Raw genomic sequence first — 15,370 nt, 5'->3', positions numbered from 1 at the left:
CAGAGGGTGTGACATCTGCTTGCATACATCAGCCGTGTTATCGAGCTCGCTCCTCAAGGTCGAAGAGTGAGAGATGGAATGTGTATGACAGATCTGGTACGTGCTGGGTGTATGGTGCTAGTTCGATTGACATCAGGTCCGAGAGCGAGGGCCTCCTGGTGGATATCAAGTTGACGGGTAAAGATTGTGTGATGAGGAGGGAATGTGCTGTGATGGAGTTGACGGTGGTTGATGACGTTGGGAGTGTCTCGGGTTTAGCTCCTTCTCAAGTGGAAGTCGAGACATAAAGGTAAGTATAGGTGTAGGGAACGTTGTTGGTTTCGATGTAGTGAGAATAGAAGTCGTGTGGAGGTCGCGGCTGACGAAGATGAATAAGTGCGATGTTGTGTAGCTCAGTAACTGTCGTCATGTGGATGAGTGAAGCCCATCGACATGGGCACTTTTTGAAGTCGGAATGAAAAAGGTAAGAAATCATACAACGCCATGCGGATCTACCATGTCCGCATCTTGAGTCCTGCTCAATCCTTGAAGGTGCGCACACCTAGCCGGCCACGCCTAAGAAGATCTTCATGACACGGAATGCCGTGAACCATGGTGCTCAGCAGACCGTCGACAAGGTTGATCGTGCGCTTTCCGCCATCCATCCAGAAAGTGCCCAACCCAAGACTGAAATCTGTACGAGACTGTTGTACAGATCTGATAGCAAAAGGAAAATCGTATTATCCATGATCAGTCAAACTCCGAGCTTGCGCATGTCGCACGTCATAGACCTTCGTGAGCATGGAAATAGTGTAAACGCCGTAAGAGAAAGAGGACAGTCGCTAGATCAAAAACACCTCACAATAGTCCAAAGGAACTATTGAGCAGTTTGACCAACAGGTGGCGCCGATTGCTGGAATTGACCCCCACGTCCACGACCTCCCTGGCCACGACCGCGACCTCGGTATCCTCCACGCCCTTGATTGTTGTACTGTTGTCCGTACCCGTTGGATTGATTGTATGGTCTGCGGCCGCCTTGAGCCTGACCATTTGAATATGCATTCGCTGAGGGGTTTGAGTTGCCCTGTTGAGCCTGGGCTGGAGGTGGCATTGGTCGAGGGATGTTCTCGGGACTGTCGTAGACGTACAAACTCTTGTCGATGGAAGGCGGAATCGGCTGAATCTCTGTACCAAGTTCCTGCTCAATCTTGTAAAGATTGAAGCGATCTTCCCAATTGATCAGGTTAATAGCGAGACCAAGATGTCCAAATCTTCCGGAACGACCAATACGATGCAGATATGTTTCGGCGTTCTTGGGGAAGTCAAAGTTGATCACAACATTGACTGCCTGGATATCAATACCACGAGTGAGCAGATCCGAACAGACCAGATTTCGACAAACACCAGCACGGAAATCGTGGAAGACCTTGTTGCGGTTTTGTTGTAACATTTTGGCATGAGAGTAGAAGCATGAGTAACCCAGTTCGGTGATTTTCTTTGCGAGTAGTTCGACGCGATTTGTGGAGTTGCAAAAGATGATAGACTGGTTGATCTGAAGCTTGGAGAAGAGCGTGTTGAGACAGTGAACCTTCTGTTTCTCTTCGACGAAAGCGTAATATTGAGTGATACCGCGGAGAGTCAGTTCATCCATGAGGTTGATTTCGTATGGGTTGCGCATGTGTTTGTCCTTGAAAGTTTTGACCATCATTGGGAATGTGGCGCTGAAAAGCATGACCTGTCGATCTTTTGGGAGGAAAGCGAGTAATTGTTCAATGACAACGGTAAATTCAGGTGAAAGCAGTTTGTCGGCTTCATCCATGACAAAGATGGGGCATTCAGACAAGTCTGCAACGCCTTTACTGGCAAGGTCAAGAATTCTGCCGGGCGTGCCAACTATTATGTGGACCGGCTCTCCCAATCTGATGATATCGTCTTTGAGTCCGGTACCGCCAGTGGTGACCATGACATTAAGGCCGAGGTGTTTCCCAAGAGTTTTACACACTTGAGATGTTTGAAGAGCGAGTTCTCGAGTAGGGACAAGGAGGAGTGCCTGCGTCTTGGGGTTCTTTGGGTTGATTCGTTCCAGTGTAGGAATAACAAAGGCTGCGGTTTTGCCTGTTCCGTTCTTTGCTCTTGCCAGGACATCTCGACCGGTGAGGGCGACGGGAATAGTCTCCTCTTGGATAGGCGACGGCTTCTCGAAACCAGCTTCGAATATACCCATCATCAATTCACGTTTGATGTAGAAGTCCTCGAATTCGAGACCTTTAGTAGCCGTCACATCTTCTGTCTGTTGTCTTGTGTCTTTTGTCGGTATTTTCAGCGAGTCTTTCCAATTGCTATCGCCCGCGCCATCGTTTAACGAGGTTTGGCCTAGCTGCGATGCTAAACTGTCCGTCATGGTGGTGATGTTCCAATGGTATAGACAGTAAGGGTATTGTGGGATGCGAACCGGGTTGTTCGCAGAGATTTGGGGGAAGTGTCACACTGACTACTTCCAAGGTACAGTTGTAGGCGCAGGTGTTAAGGTAGGAGGACCCAGGATTGGTAGAGTAGACTGGAATGAGGCTTTCGACAAAGGTGCGGTGGGGTTCTTTTGAGTCGAGACCAACAGAGAGAATTGTGATAGTTGGTGATTGCTAAAGACTTCCGAGATGCGAAAGTCTTGGGGGAGTATTTCTAAGAGAGGGTTCCAAAGTGTGAGCTGTCGCGAGGCTGGTACCGGCGAGAGAAGAATGAGGCTGTTGCTCGAGTAGAGTGAAGTGAAAGTGGTTGTGTCGGCGACTGGGTTGCTGCATTGACCAGGATACAATGCCAAGGACCAAATACCCGGCTTTTCCCCTTTCGGCGATATCGGAGCATTGGGTCTTTGTTCTACATCGTTCGACTCTTCTCCTGCATTCTACTCGTCAAAACTATGGGAGAGAGACTACGAAGCTATCCTGGGCCAGCGATTTCATTGTCAACGGAGGCCGCTTGGAAGTGCCGATATGCAAAGCTATGATATGAGAGCTAACACGACCAAGGACGACATAGCCACCCACGGTGAGATGCCGACCCCAATCAAGCACAGCCGTTTCAAGGTATTCTTTCTTCACGGTCGTGACGGTCTGCTACCGCGTCGATTTCTCTTTCGTCAATTGCACGGACAGACACATGTGCTGGGACATGTCCCTGGACCTCGTGGGCCTTTACAGGGACAGCTGAGCAATGTCAGTATCCGCAACAGATAATAGATGAGAATGTATAAACCAACCTTCCTCTTCGGCAAGGGGGAACACATCCACAATTCCTGGTCTTACTCATGCCATGAGAGCTTTGCGCTGCGTTGTCGATCGACCGCCTTGCGACCCGTATGCTAATAACCCCATCTGCACACTCGTTGTGGTCCAAATGACCTTGCTGTTGTGACCGTCGGGGGGAGTCTACACAGAACCTGATCATTCGATACATATCTGAGGCTGTAAGCTATGTTGCACAGTGAACACGGAATGATCTGCTGTTCAAAGAATAGCACTAACCAGGATGCAAGAAGGATTTGCTTGTGGGCGTTGCCATTCTTGCTGTCGGGTCCTTAGCAAGCTCTTTACGTACTTCTCAGAGGGTGCCGAAATTGGCCAGCGCATAGTACCGTTCTAACAGCCAGTAGACTCCCACGAGAACGGGAGCAGGAAACGCACTATTCCGATCAACGACAAACCAGCATAGCCATGCCTGTGGTGCGTCAACAACACGTGAAGGGAAGGGCCACGGAATAGCTGTGCAATGGTGACCGGAAATGCAGTAGGAATGAAAAGCCAGCCGTTGCTCACGGTCGGCGATTTACATGTGGTTGCACAACAGCTCAACCGCGTCCAGTGATCTTGCGAGAGAGGCCAAGTATCCACACGATGAGCCGACAACTGCAATTTGCGACTGTATCCTGAGATCTGGCAGAGCCCGAGGTCGGATACATAGATACTCTGATGTTCTGTGCAAATCTCGTGGCGGACAACGGCAATGTGGACCGCGTTGACTGGGAAATGCCACACCTGTCCGCATTGCCACCACTGTCAGTCTCCCAGCATGCAAAGGACAGGACGGATTGACCATATTAGTTGGACATTTAAACGCGCTCAATGCTGATAGGAGTCTAATAATAAAGATTTCTTTTGTCACGCCGAGGCGAGCACAAGTCTCGTTTGACCTCTCTCCGGTGCAGCAACCCTGTGGCATGTCAGTTTCATATTCGAAAAGCAATATCGTCGACTTACTCATGGACTTTAACGTCAGGAGCGCTCTTGATGTCAGATTTTGTTCCCGGGCTGATGAGGATGAATTGTCGGCCGATGCTTTGCCTGGCACCGTCAATCAACAGGTTGACGCTGATGTTTCTGTTGACTGCGTCCATGAAGACGTCGAATTCGTCCAGACACCTAATTGGTGCGCCCATGGCTTCCCACATAGCAAGCAACAAGCACACTTGTGAGTAGGACTTCTCACCACCAGATAAAGTCCGTGCACTTCGACCGCTTCCGTCGCGTCTGGTGATGTCTGGTTCAACCCTGAGGTCCATCATTTTCTTCTGATGATCCATAATCAAAGTACCGCGAAAGCCTCTCTCGCTGAGCATGTACATGAACTGCGCCTTTGCATGAGCGGAGATGAAGCTTCGGAACTGCTTCCATCTGAACTTCCGCTGCACCATGGTCTCATTAAGCTTGTCGCGGAGAGTTTCGAGACCTTGCATTTCCGCCTGCGCGTTGTCATATGCCTTCTTCCACTTGGTTGCTTCTGCTGCGATCTGATCTCGGTCGCCGATTCGGTCCTGATACTTGTTATAATCTTCGGTCAAACGCCTGTACTTCTTATCGAGACTTTCGTAAGTCTCCCCGTCTGGAATGTTGACTCGCTCCGATATCTTCTGGGCTTCTGCTGTCCACTTTTCGATCTTTGCATCCAGCTCAGCCAAGTCGGCAACGAGCCTATCACGATCACCGTTGGCATCATTGATTCGATTGCCGACACTATTTTTCTCGTGTAGATTGAACGCTCGTCTCTTGTCTGCGTTCTGTGCAAGCCTCTGCGCTTCATCGGCAGCATCCTGGGCCTCATTGATACGATCGTCAAAGTCTTTTAGTTGTCGATTTGCCTCTCGCAGTCTGGCTTTCAGGTCGTCACAAGCAATCACCGAATCCTGGTAAGAGCCTTCATGCACTGTTTTCTGGTCTTCCGCTTCTTTCAACGCTTGACGGAGCACTTCCAGCGTACCGCTCTCGACATTGTCGGCTTTGATTTCGTCGGCCAAGCGTTCGACCTCATCTTCTGCTCGTTGCACTGCCACAACAAGGTTATTTGTCGATTTATCGTGCCGCACAAGAGCCTGCTTCGCCTTCTCATGCCGGTCCTGGGCGCTGCGAAACTCATCCGCCATTCGACGCCGCTGATCCTTCATGTCGGCAATAGTCTCCTGCTGCCGGCGAATAAGATCATCAATGTCTGTCGCCATTCTCGGTGTGCCAGTCCAGGCATGTGCTGGATCCTGAGCCGCGTGACCATTCCGGAGGGACAATAACACGCCTCCGCGGCGTCTATCCGTACCAAAGCAAAAGCATCTTTTGACATTTCGTACTGGCTCCCCACCAAAAAGCGTGTTGGAGGCCTCAGTCAAATCCGGAATCAAAATAGTCTGCTCGATGGCGTTCCCGATTACGAGCTGCTTCTTCACCAGTTCGTTGTCGATCTCCAAGACTTTCAAGACTGTGACGAAACGCGAGTCGGGCTCATTCGGAGTTGTATCAATGGGATCCTGGCTTAATATGAAAACGTTCACGACGCACCTTGCCCGCTTCATGATGCTGGTGAGCAACGCCTCATCTCGCTTGCTCGTCACGATGAATGAGTTCAGCGCGGAGCCGAAGTACTTCTCCAAAATCGTTGACCACTCTGGCGTGAGTAGTCTGACATGCTTTCCCAAGGGCCCGATGGGCGTTTGCTGGAACCCAGTCTCGCGTTGCAGAGCTTTCAGTAAAGCTGGCATGTTCGTATGGAAAGCCAAGTCCTTATTCTGGCGTGTTTGCTCCAGTTGCGTAAGGTTCCTTTCTTGCTCCTGAACTCGCGCATTGTGATTATTTTGTGATTCTTCAGCTTCCTTTTTGAGATTCTCCATTCTTTTCACGTCTTCCTCGAGCTGTTTTCTCTGACCCTTGTGGTCAGCTGCATTCTGTCTTGCTTGCCTTAGAGCCCCTTCGGCATCCTTCAAAGCAGTTATACGTCGGGCAGCGCCACCACCATTGAGTTCAGCCAGTCTTTGCTCTTCCTGTTGTATGGCTTCTTGCTTTTTCGTGATAGTATCATCAGCTTCTTTCAACGCAGCGTGTATAGTACGTTGTTCCGCTTGGGCCGCACTTGTGTCTTTCTTTATCTCGTCGTGCCGCGCCTTAGCCTCTTTTTTGTCGTCTTGCACCTTGTCGAAAATCTGTTTCGCTGAGTCATAAGCTTCCCTCGCGATTGCCGCTGCTCGGTCGGAATCTTGATACACTCGATCGGCTTCAGCAAGTTTGGTCTCCTCTGCTTGTATCTTTTCATCTGCCTCACGAATACTCTGAGCAAACTCATCCCTAAGAGCCTCTTGCGCGGCGACTTGTGCCCAGGCCAGTTGCCGCCGAAATTCACGAATCTTTGCCAGCATGCCCTCATATCTTCGCGACAATTCTTGTTTGTTCTTCGCACTTTCATGCTTCTTTTGCAAGTCTTTGAGATCGGGTCGCTTTGCCTCAATTTTGGCGTGGATGTTTTCCTGTTGCTCTTCGATGATTTTGTAGTCCTGGTCAAGTTGTTCCAGGTGCACACCCTTCATGAAGAGGCGGTATTTCTCGGCCGAACTAGACGAGGACAGAAATTGCCGCGCTTGGTCCTGGGAGAGTACGGTCATAGGGTTTTCCATTTGCAAAATCATATGATCGCAGATATCCTCAAGATCCGACTTTCGGGTTGATATTATGCGACCCCGCTCAGATTTCAACTTGAATCCACTGCCTCCGGCTCGCGAAAAGTGTCGTTCCACCTGTATGGTGTCTCCGTAAAGATCCGGCATATAGGCGGACTCTCCTTGATTTTTAATCTTGCAAATGATCCGAGCATGATCTCTGCCTTCTTTAATGAAGTTCTGAAGACGCGCACCTCGATTTGTTGCGGAGGCCTTGCCACCTAAGCAGAGGACAATAGCTGTTAAGATTGCGCTCTTGCCACTGCCATTCTTACCGCATATGAAGTTGATCAGCGGTCCCAGCTTGAATGCGTATTTATCATGGCACATGAAATTCTCGAGCTCAACTTCTTCCAGGATACCATGTTGCACGGGTTCGTTGTTATGAGTCCTGCTCGATTGCTTTCTCTCTTCAATCGCTTGCGTGGCAGCGAGTTCAGCCTCCGCAAATTCTCCCTCCTCGTCGGAGCCAAAGTCGGAAGCGGGGGTGCTCGCATCGTCTTGGTCGCTGGAGGCATCTTGATCACGGGCTAGGGAAGACTCATCACTTGTACGTCTCCTTTTCTTCTGCTACAGTGTCAGTGGGATAACGATATCAGATCGAGAGTGGATCATACAGAAGAAGAACCATGAGGCGTGGATGGAGAATGTCTCGCCTGACGTTGGCCGACCTCGGCCTCATCGTCGCCACTGTACGGCGCTGGCCGCTTCGTGGGCGCCATCGCGATGACTGGTTTTGAGACTGTTGTCGTCTACATGGATGAAGTGGGAAATGTCGAGCGCAAAACAGATGTGCAACCTGCAGTGGGTGAGTGAAGGGAAAGCGCGTCAACCAACGCGTCTAAAGTTGGCTGCTGCGGAAGTAAAAGTTAAGTCCGATGCACGTTAAATCTGGAGAGCAGCTGCCCGGGAAAAATAGACTCCACCGGTTACGAAAGAAGTCGTTCATCGAAACCTCAGTTCTAGACCGCGTACTTCTCAACGATACCTCTCTTCGCTCTTCCTTGTGAAGAACTCCCCCTCTCTGGGCTTCAGTCTCCTCAAGAATGGCCTCGGCTGTGGCCAGTGGAGACAAGCCAAAGTCCAAGGTAAGTGCGCATTCCCAGGTGGCTTGAGACTCCAACACTCACGCTTCGATAGCCCAGCGTTTTGCGCTCCATCATAGCTGGATCTACAGCAGGCGCTGTCGAAATCGGTCAGTCCTTCCGCTGAGAAAGCCTTTGTCCCTAGAAAACATAGTGTTCTTCGGTACACTCTTGATCTCTCGCTCACATCCGCATCCCACAGCCATAACCTATCCTTTCGACTTTCTCAAGACACGAACGCAGCTCAATCGGCGCTTACCAGATGCAAACAAACTTCCTCTGCCCCCTTTCCCGTCAAGAGAGTGGTATACAGGATGTACAACAGCGATTGTCGGCAATGCGTTCAAAGCAGCCATACGCTTTGTCGCATTCGACACATACAAACACCTTTTGTCCGATGATGACGGTCATATATCCGGACCCAGGACCGTCGTGGCAGGGTTTGGCGCAGGTATCACGGAGTCACTAGTTGCAGTGACTCCGTCGGAATCCATCAAAACACAGCTGATCGACGACCAAAAACGGGCGCAGCCACGAATGCGAGGATTTATCCATGGATCAGGCGTCATTTTCAGAGAAAAGGGCCTTGCAGGCTTTTTCCAAGGGTTTGTACCAACAACAGCTCGGCAGGCCGCAAACAGTGCTGTCCGGTTTAGCACATATACTAGCCTCAAGCAATTCGCTGAAGGTTATGTTGCGCCTGGTGAAAAGCTTGGGTCCGTAACAACATTTGGCGTAGGAGCCCTTGCTGGTATCGTCACCGTATATGCCACCATGCCGTTGGACACTGTGAAGACGCGAATGCAGAGTTTAGAAGCGAAACAAATCTACAAGAACAGCTTCAACTGTGCTGCCAGTATCTTCAAGAACGAAGGATTATTGACCTTTTGGTCGGGCGCTCTTCCACGACTAGGACGTCTCACCCTGAGTGGCGGAATCGTCTTTACCATGTAAGTGTAAGCTGCATATATGAAGACAGATTGAGTGCTGACTGCTTTTAGGTACGAGAAGACAATGGAGCTTTTAGATCTGGCGGATCCAGATAGGAAGTACATTTAGACGCCATACGCATGAAATAATGACCTGGCATTGCACTACGTCCGCAAAAGATAATGAAAACACGTACAGAAACCCGTCTTCGGGGCTATGGAGTGACGGTCATAGAGACGAAACCGAGAATGACGACGAGGTGATCTGTATCCACCTGCATTGGTCGCTAAGACAGAGAAAACAGTATCGCGGTACTCATGATGAGAAAAAACATGCCAAAAACTGGGCACTTCTCTCATTCCTTGATAGTGATGCTCTCTACAAGACCGTCTCCCAACATGGCAATCTCTGCAAGCACACCGTTCTTGTTGAACGCGCACATATCCTTCCCACCCTCCTTCTCATTCTCTTCTGCCGGCACAGGCACGCTGGACCATCCCAATCTTACACGCCATTCTTTCCGTCCAAGTACGCTGGGCTTCCAAAGCCCAGCAACAACTCTGCCCCCATACCTGTCATGAAAGAACAGCGCGCTCGACCCAAGAGCCTGGGTGAGGTCCTGCAAGAAGAGTGCCACAGGATCATACCCAATCGACTCTACATCCAGCGCCTCGTGGATCTGGAGGTTCTTGAAATCCGCTCCACCCTTTCCTCTCGCCTTCTGCTTACGGCCCCTGATGACCGACGGCTTAACGTGGATCAAGAAGTCGAAGTCCGACAATGGACTAGTAAACAGCCCATCCCAGTCCGACTGCCTCATGCCAGTCCTTTGATTCTCGATGACATCCATGGCAGCCCTTGCAAGCGCGCTGAGCCGTCCCGCCACAACGCGCGGCGGACGAGCACCCTGCGTCCACACAGTGCCCGTCGTGTCCAGACTCGTCCCAACAAACCACACCACATTGTTCATGCTGGGATCGAGCTTCCGCCACGCCTGAAAGCGAGTCTGAACCTCAGACACCTGTTCAGCAGTCATGTCCTGCGAGAGACTCAGATCAACGATCAGAGGCGACGTAGCCCAATCCCACCGCGCCAACAGGTGCAGACATCGAAGGAAGGCCGTCGTAGAAGATCCCGGCACCGACCAGGGCGCCGGCCGCAGAAACACACTGGCAGCTACAATCTCGAGGATCTCTTCAGGAACATGCTCCAGCAGTAGATGCGACGCGACCCATTTCTTGAGCAGTCTAATCGTGCTTGACAGAGGCAGGAATCTCGAGCACAGACTGCGAACCGTAGTGGTGTGAACAGGCTTCGCGCCGAAGTCACGCTTATACGTCGCGAGCGCCGTGGACAACGAGTCCCTCACGGACCCGTGTAACGCCTTGTCAGCTAGTGCACTTTGTAGCAAATGGCCTTCCCTGTCGTGGTGGATGCGTGTTCGGAAACAAATTGGGGCCAACCCGGCACCGGACGACGGGTAAATTATGTCGAGGAACGTGGTGTTGAAGTGTCCCGTCGTAGCGGAAGCGGTGTTCTCCAACCCAACACGGGTGTTGATGCTGGAATCCGAAGCGGTAAGAAGCTCACCGACTTTCAGCAAGAATGCAATCTTGGTGTGTTGGATAGCGGGCAGAGAATCCGGCCACCTTGTCGACGAGTCGAATTCGATGATAATGTCTATTGGATTTGCCGTCGACGGGAGCAGTGGATTGCCCACGGATGATGAGCGAAGAGCCGGATCCGCCGGAGTTATTGAGCGTATCGGCAACGGCAGTCCTTCCAGGTTGTGCAGTTTTGAGGTCAAAGTCTGGAACGTAGTACTGATGACGCGGAACGCATCTTTTGCAACAATGCCAGCATCATCCGCGAGGCTGCTTGACTCCAAATCGCGGGTTATAACTTTTATGGCGCTGAGGAGGAGCTTGAAGTGCAACATGCCCAGATGTGCCAGAATCTGCAGCGTGACAAGACTTCCAGAGGCCCACACCAAGCTCTCAGATATGCTTCCGTCCTTGAACCGGCGAAGTTCAGCCTTCTCACCCCAAAATTTTCGATATTCAGCAGCTTCATCCTGCTCATCTGCTGATGGACCATGGTCCACAAGGCGGGTGACGGTTTCCGGGTTCGCAAGCAATGCGACCTCCAACTGGAAATTTCCATCAGAGACAGTCGAGTCCTGGTCCAACGACCAGCTCTTGCCCTGTGGCAGCTTGAAGTCAACCAGAGAGGCCCTATCGCCCAGACCACGCGAGAATATGTTGTGCATTTTGGACAGGTACTGTCGTTGCTCAGAAGCTGTATTGAAGGAATCTCCAGGAATCGTGACACTGAAAACCTCATCGTATTGCAGGACCGGTGTTGCCACATTGAGGATAAAAGTCTCATCAAAGCTGTTCTCCCTCCGAGCGTTTACCAACGCGAGAGACACCTGAGCATGGTGACGCAAGGCCTGGTAGGACCAAGGAGTCATCTTGTAGAGTATATTCACACCGGTCTTCGCGTCAAAGAGGACCGGCTCTTCCGAGCGAGGAATTTCAACTGCTGTGCCATTGAGCACCCACGGATCTCGTAAATCTCGGCCTGCGAGGATTTGAAGCATGGCCTTGAAAAGCTGAAGACTGCTGTACTGTTTGGAAAACAAAGGCTGACCTCGATGTCCACCTCCTTGCAACAGAAGAGCACACATTAGGGACCATTCGAGGAAGCCAAACCCTCCAGACTGCATGGCACTGGAGAATCCTCGTTGTCGCAGCCATTGCAGACCAACACGGCATACTTCCTCAAAATTGGGGCTCCCTGCAGCTTTGACGAGCTTTTCAAACGCTGCAGTCGACGCAGCGTAACGGATGGCGCTATTGTAGAACGGTGTAGGTTCTTCATGATTTGCTACCTCTCCACTCAACGGTCGTCTGAAGCAATTTTTGATCGGTAGGGTCTTCGCGATTGGTATGGATTCGTGAGGAAAGCCAATGCCGATTTGAAACGTGAACTTCGATAGACTCTTGTCTGTTGGTACAACTTCAAGTATCGGTAACAGGTCAACGTCGTGCAGGTGTGCGAAGTGGGATTCGAAATCGGCTGCAGCATTTTCCTTCAGAGCTGTAGCAATGCACGCAAGATAGAAGGCCGCTTTGTGGAGAGCTCTGTTGTTGAGATAATCCTTCTCCTGGAGGAGTTCTGCCGGCATGATGACGGTCATCCTGATCACATGGTCGCCCTTGATGCTCAAGTTCAATGGCAGTGCTCCGTCAGTAATAACTTCTTGGGGCGCCTTAAAAGCGAGTTTGTAGTTTGTATCTTTCGTGGGTTGGGGCTTTGGGAACGGTATCTCGAATCCGTGCTTGCGAAAGTGCTTCAAGGCATCAATCGCTGTGACAGGAGCACGGTCCGGTATTTGTTCGATCAGAGTCCTTAATCGTTTAGTGATGGCAGCCCACTTCTTTTGGAGCTTTTCGTAATTCGGTGTCAATTCCGTATTCAAATCCGCCACTTGCAAAGCCAGCATGGATGATTTAGTGACTCCTCCTGTAGGCAACGTGGTGCCTGTGGTGTTGCCACTATCCCTGGCCTCATTTTCTTGCCGAGATGTTTCGTTCACAGTCGTATCGTTGGTAGCCTGCGCAGTTTTATTGTTTCTCCTTGGGCTTGAGACGTCTGCTTCGTCCTCGGATGCACTGTGGCTCAATTTCCGCCGCTTTGACGAATGCTTCTGTGCTTGGTTGCCTTTGATGGACATTTTCGCGTGATACGCTTCTCCAATGTTGGCGATGCTGGTGATGTTGTTCGTATGTGTCGCTGTGCCTCTAAGACAGGTCCATTCCTTGGCCCAGAGACTTCTAGGTGCGAAAGTGCATTTATGGCGGTCAAGATTCTAAAAGAATGTATTGTTACTGAAGTCTCGAAAACTTTTTGAGGATGGGAGCGGACGAATCAGAACGAGATGGAAAATCATTAGTGTATCTTCGCAACCATTGTTCTTTTTAGAGTAATTTAGCTTGGAAGCATTCCAGGTTTAGTATTTTTTGCCTGCAGTCTTTGCAACAGCAGTTTTTCTGATGCCAGCACTACTACTGTTTGCAGACAATTGGGCAGCTGCACAAATGGACAGAAAGTAGAGAGTGTGCAGGATATAGAGTCAGTGAGAGTCCAACAGCGGGCGCTGTACGGAGTAATCGACCTTGGCGCATCAAATCACAAAGTACAGTACTTCCGGTATCGGAAAATTCTTATTTCTGACTCTTATAATCCCAATCAACTACTTTGCCACGACTCACACGAGCATTGAGTAGCAACGCATTTACACCAGTCCTATACATAAGTCGACGGCCAAAATGCTCGCGGCTGTCGGGCAACCCGTACCCAACACAGAGCACGCCGTCAGTGTCTCGCTACCATCATGGAAAGCCACGGTGGGCTACGAAGAAGGCGAAGACTGGGTGGTCTCGAAGATGCAGACCGGCTACCCTAGATTCTTTATACATTTGACGATCCAGGAGCTGGAGAGGGAGATACTCAAGCTCTACGGTCGACATGGTGAGAAAGTCATGCTTTTCCCGACCCTTGCCACTGCGAAGAGGTGCCAGAAGTTCTTGTACGACAAAGTTGAAGCTCTGGGTACGGGGGTGGTGCATATCTTGCAACTGGAGCCAGTAGTCAACAAAAGCATACCTCGCGATACCACCTTGTCCGGCCTTTCCTGTGTGTTTTTCCCCAAGGACTACTTCGGCGTGGCGAAACAAGTCTGGCAACACTCCGGCGATGGTATTTCAAGCCGGCGAGGTGAATTCTGCCTCAAAGCGCTAAAAGACGGCATTCTGCAACCAGTTGCAGACGCAGCAAAGCCCAAACAAGATGACGTGTACGCCAAAGGACCTCGGAGATACCAAAAAGCTTCGCAGAACGGGATCGTTGTCAATCTTAACGGTGCTGCTGAGTCATCGAGACCTTCCACCCCTTCAGACGAGGTCGAAGACAGGAGTTTTAGCCAATTTGTCGAGGAGCGTTTTGGACGAAACCTGAACACCAAGCTAGCGGCAAAAGCGAAACTAGCAATTCGGCGCAGGATCAGCGGCTGCCTAACAGACAACTCCGACCTCGACCAAGCCCTGGCAAACTCGCCGCCAGACTGCAACAAGCGCCAACTGGGCTTCTCAGAGGACGACGTCTACATGTATCCTACGGGAATGTCCGCCATATTCAACACACATCGAATCCTACTTGCCAATGCCGAAGCCAAAGGTCAGAAACCACGGAGGAGCATCTGCTTTGGCTTTCCATACATCGACACGCTCAAAATACTAGAGAAGTGGGGCCCAGGCTGCCAATTCTACGGTCTTGGGAGCTCGGCATGTCTAGATGATCTGGAACAACGCCTCGAGTCCGGCGAGAGGTTCCTCGCCCTTTTCGCTGAGTTCCCCAGCAATCCTCTCCTCAACTCGCCCGACCTGCTTCGCATTCGCCAATTAGCCGACAAGTACGATTTCGCTGTGGTCGTTGATGAGACCGTCGGCAACTCCATTAACACAGACGTACTCCGCCACACAGATGTCGCTGTCAGCAGCCTGACCAAAGTCTTCAGTGGCGACAGCAACGTCATGGGCGGTAGCGCGATTCTCAACCCTCAGAGCAAATGGTACAAGGATCTGAGACAGATACTCGAGAAAGAGTACGAGGACAACTACTGGGCCGAAGATGCTGTCTTCATGGAGCGCAACTCCCGCGACTTCATTTCGCGAATCGATCGAATTAACATCAACGCCGAAGCTATGGCCTCTAGGCTAAAATCATGCCCGTTCGTCAAGTGCGTGTACTACCCCAAGTACAGCCCTTCTCGAGCCAACTACGACGCTTGCCGCAATCCGAACGGTGGCTATGGAGGGTTATTGTCCGTAACATTCCAACATCCTGAGCAGGCAGTCCTGTTCTTCGATGCTCTGGAGTGTCAGAAGGGACCCAGCTTGGGCACCAACTTCACTCTTGCATGCCCGTATACAGTCCTGGCGCATTATACGGAGATGGACTGGACCGCACAGTGGGGTGTCGAGCCTGATCTGGTTCGGTTGAGCGTTGGGTTGGAAGAACCAGACGACCTGACAGGACGGGTAGATAGGGCGCTCAAGGCGGCAGAAAGCGCTGAGGTATAGAAAAGCGTGTCGTTTTGGACTTGGATGGATTTTGCAACACAGATTGATGTTCAACTCATCATCCTGCCATTGCCTGGAGGGAGCGCCATATAAAAAGCTGAATGCATTTTGTTTTATGAGCGACTTACTGTATTATGAGATATGACGGCTCAGGAGTGATGAGACGCAGTATCCAACACTGCCAGTAATATGATATCATTATGTGTTGAGCTTGAGTGCCCTTCAATTCCCTTTGACGTACAAAGCGCTCACAAATAGATGCT

At 50.9% G+C, this 15,370-nt stretch overlaps 5 protein-coding genes across 5 annotated transcripts; 2 read left to right on the top strand and 3 right to left on the bottom strand.

Moving 5' to 3' along the window:
• Positions 1-572: 572 nt before the first annotated feature.
• EDD37DRAFT_389866 (ATP-dependent RNA helicase dhh1) lies at positions 573-2,499 on the bottom strand. The gene has a single exon (XM_062812219.1). It carries the CDS (start codon positions 2,378-2,380, stop codon positions 857-859), a length of 1,524 nt encoding a protein of 507 aa, XP_062671378.1. The 5' UTR covers positions 2,381-2,499; the 3' UTR covers positions 573-856.
• A 1,336-nt stretch (positions 2,500-3,835) lies between these two features.
• On the bottom strand, positions 3,836-7,815 carry EDD37DRAFT_389812 (myosin ATPase). Its single transcript, XM_062812217.1, has 3 exons — positions 7,564-7,815; positions 4,233-7,513; positions 3,836-4,185 (listed from the first exon to the last, which is right to left on the bottom strand). Exons 1-3 carry the CDS (start codon positions 7,666-7,668, stop codon positions 4,134-4,136), a joined length of 3,438 nt encoding a protein of 1,145 aa, XP_062671377.1. The 5' UTR covers positions 7,669-7,815; the 3' UTR covers positions 3,836-4,133.
• Positions 7,816-7,992: 177 nt separating this feature from the next.
• Positions 7,993-9,203, top strand: EDD37DRAFT_680774 (MC family mitochondrial carrier protein; the record flags this gene model as incomplete). Its single annotated transcript, XM_062819731.1, has 4 exons — positions 7,993-8,034; positions 8,087-8,141; positions 8,234-8,981; positions 9,033-9,203. 4 exons carry the CDS (start codon positions 7,993-7,995, stop codon positions 9,088-9,090), a joined length of 903 nt encoding a protein of 300 aa, XP_062671376.1. The 3' UTR covers positions 9,091-9,203.
• EDD37DRAFT_389798 (Nrap protein) lies at positions 9,151-12,922 on the bottom strand. Its single transcript, XM_062812216.1, has 2 exons — positions 12,892-12,922; positions 9,151-12,835 (listed from the first exon to the last, which is right to left on the bottom strand). The coding sequence occupies exon 2, from the start codon at positions 12,698-12,700 to the stop codon at positions 9,317-9,319; it is 3,384 nt and encodes a 1,127-aa protein (XP_062671375.1). The 5' UTR covers positions 12,701-12,835; positions 12,892-12,922; the 3' UTR covers positions 9,151-9,316.
• Positions 12,923-13,209: 287 nt separating this feature from the next.
• EDD37DRAFT_629667 (cystathionine gamma-synthase) lies at positions 13,210-15,300 on the top strand. The gene has a single exon (XM_062816539.1). The coding sequence runs from the start codon at positions 13,296-13,298 to the stop codon at positions 15,105-15,107; it is 1,812 nt and encodes a 603-aa protein (XP_062671374.1). The 5' UTR covers positions 13,210-13,295; the 3' UTR covers positions 15,108-15,300.
• Positions 15,301-15,370: the final 70 nt, after the last annotated feature.

Source organism: Exophiala viscosa (genome assembly GCF_022695815.1).
Source record: "Exophiala viscosa unplaced genomic scaffold EDD37scaffold_4, whole genome shotgun sequence".
Lineage (NCBI taxonomy): Eukaryota > Fungi > Ascomycota > Eurotiomycetes > Chaetothyriales > Herpotrichiellaceae > Exophiala > Exophiala viscosa.
Note: the sequence above shows the minus strand (reverse complement) of the source record. Positions and strands in the feature narration are given on the sequence as shown.

Bases quoted from the DNA above. Each gene is read 5' to 3' on its own strand.
- EDD37DRAFT_629667 (XM_062816539.1), top strand. From the start codon at position 13,296: ATGCTCGCGGCTGTCGGGCAACCCGTACCCAACACAGAGCACGCCGTC.
- EDD37DRAFT_389798 (XM_062812216.1), bottom strand. From the start codon at position 12,700: ATGTCCATCAAAGGCAACCAAGCACAGAAGCATTCGTCAAAGCGGCGG.
- EDD37DRAFT_389866 (XM_062812219.1), bottom strand. From the start codon at position 2,380: ATGACGGACAGTTTAGCATCGCAGCTAGGCCAAACCTCGTTAAACGAT.
- EDD37DRAFT_389812 (XM_062812217.1), bottom strand. From the start codon at position 7,668: ATGGCGCCCACGAAGCGGCCAGCGCCGTACAGTGGCGACGATGAGGCC. The intron at 7,514-7,563 runs GTATGATCCACT...ACACTGTAGCAG, and splicing joins CGCCTCATGGTTCTTCTTCT to AAGAAAAGGAGACGTACAAG. The intron at 4,186-4,232 runs GTAAGTCGACGA...GACATGCCACAG, and splicing joins CCTGACGTTAAAGTCCATGA to GGTTGCTGCACCGGAGAGAG.